The sequence below is a fragment of the Egretta garzetta genome, unplaced genomic scaffold (assembly GCF_000687185.1).
Source record: "Egretta garzetta isolate BGI_Z169 unplaced genomic scaffold, ASM68718v1 scaffold50, whole genome shotgun sequence".
Lineage (NCBI taxonomy): Eukaryota > Metazoa > Chordata > Aves > Pelecaniformes > Ardeidae > Egretta > Egretta garzetta.
Genome location: NW_009258613.1, coordinates 2,996,597 through 2,997,578, shown reverse-complemented (window position 1 = coordinate 2,997,578; position 982 = coordinate 2,996,597). Strand labels below are relative to the sequence as shown.

Genomic DNA, 982 nt, shown 5'->3' with positions numbered 1-982 from the left:
AGTTGTCTTGAAAATATTTCCACCTGAAAATCCAAATATTAAGGCATGCAAATTAAGTAGTCATTTTCAAAAATGATGACTGTAAAGTCCAATATCCTTTAGCAGTCCCTTGAGTCAGAGTTAATAAAATTCTAGCTATGGATTTTTTGCACCCGTGTTGGCAGAGAAATGCTATATAATTGCAGATTACATAGCTGATTGATGGTGACTTCATGAGTCACACAAAAGGATAATGAGCCATTTCTTTAATAAAAAGTATTTAATGACACCACCACCACCACCATCTCCGGCGGCAGTCGGCTGGCCGGAGTTTGGGTGGCGAGCGCCACAACAACGGAGGCACCAAAGTCTTCCCGGAGCGCACGAGCAGCAGTGGGGACCTGGGCTTTCTGCCCCTGGACTGTGCCCCCAGCAACTCCGATTTCTTCCTCAACTGGGGCTATACCTACCGCGGGGTGATTTTCCCCACTCTCCGTAACTCCTTCAAGTCTCGGGACTTGGAGCGCCTTTACCAGCGCTACTTCTTGGGCCAGCGGCGCAAATCTGAGGTGGTCATGAACATCCTGGACGTGCTGACCAAGCTGACCCTGTTGTTCCTCCACTTGACCCTGGCCTCTGCTCCCATGGACCCCATTAAGGGCATCCTCTTGGGCTTCTTCACCGGCATCGAGGTGGTGATCTGTGCCTTAGTGGTGGTCAGGAAGGACACAACCTCATACACCTACCTGCAGTACAGCGGTGTGGTCACTTGGGTGGCCATGGCCACACAGATCCTGGCAGCCGGCCTGGGCTGTGGCCTCCTTGGGGACGGCATTGGCTATGTGCTCTTCACGCTTTTTGCAACCTACAGCATGCTCCCGCTACCACTCACCTGGGCCATCTTGGCTGGGCTGGTCACCTCTGTCCTGCAGCTCGTCATGCAGCTGGTTATCCCCAGGCTGGCCGTGACGTCCCTCAACCAGGTACCGTGGTGAGAAAAGGG

General features: G+C 52.7%; 1 protein-coding gene across 1 annotated transcript in view; it reads left to right on the top strand.

Annotated features, from left to right (window-relative positions):
• Positions 1-554: 554 nt before the first annotated feature.
• The window catches only part of ADCY8 (adenylate cyclase 8), a 127,171-nt gene continuing 126,743 nt past the window's right edge, over positions 555-982 (top strand). Inside the window, exon 1 of the mRNA XM_035903425.1 lies at positions 555-962. Within this exon, the coding sequence (XP_035759318.1) occupies positions 555-962 (408 nt within the window). The remainder of the gene's footprint in view (positions 963-982) is intronic.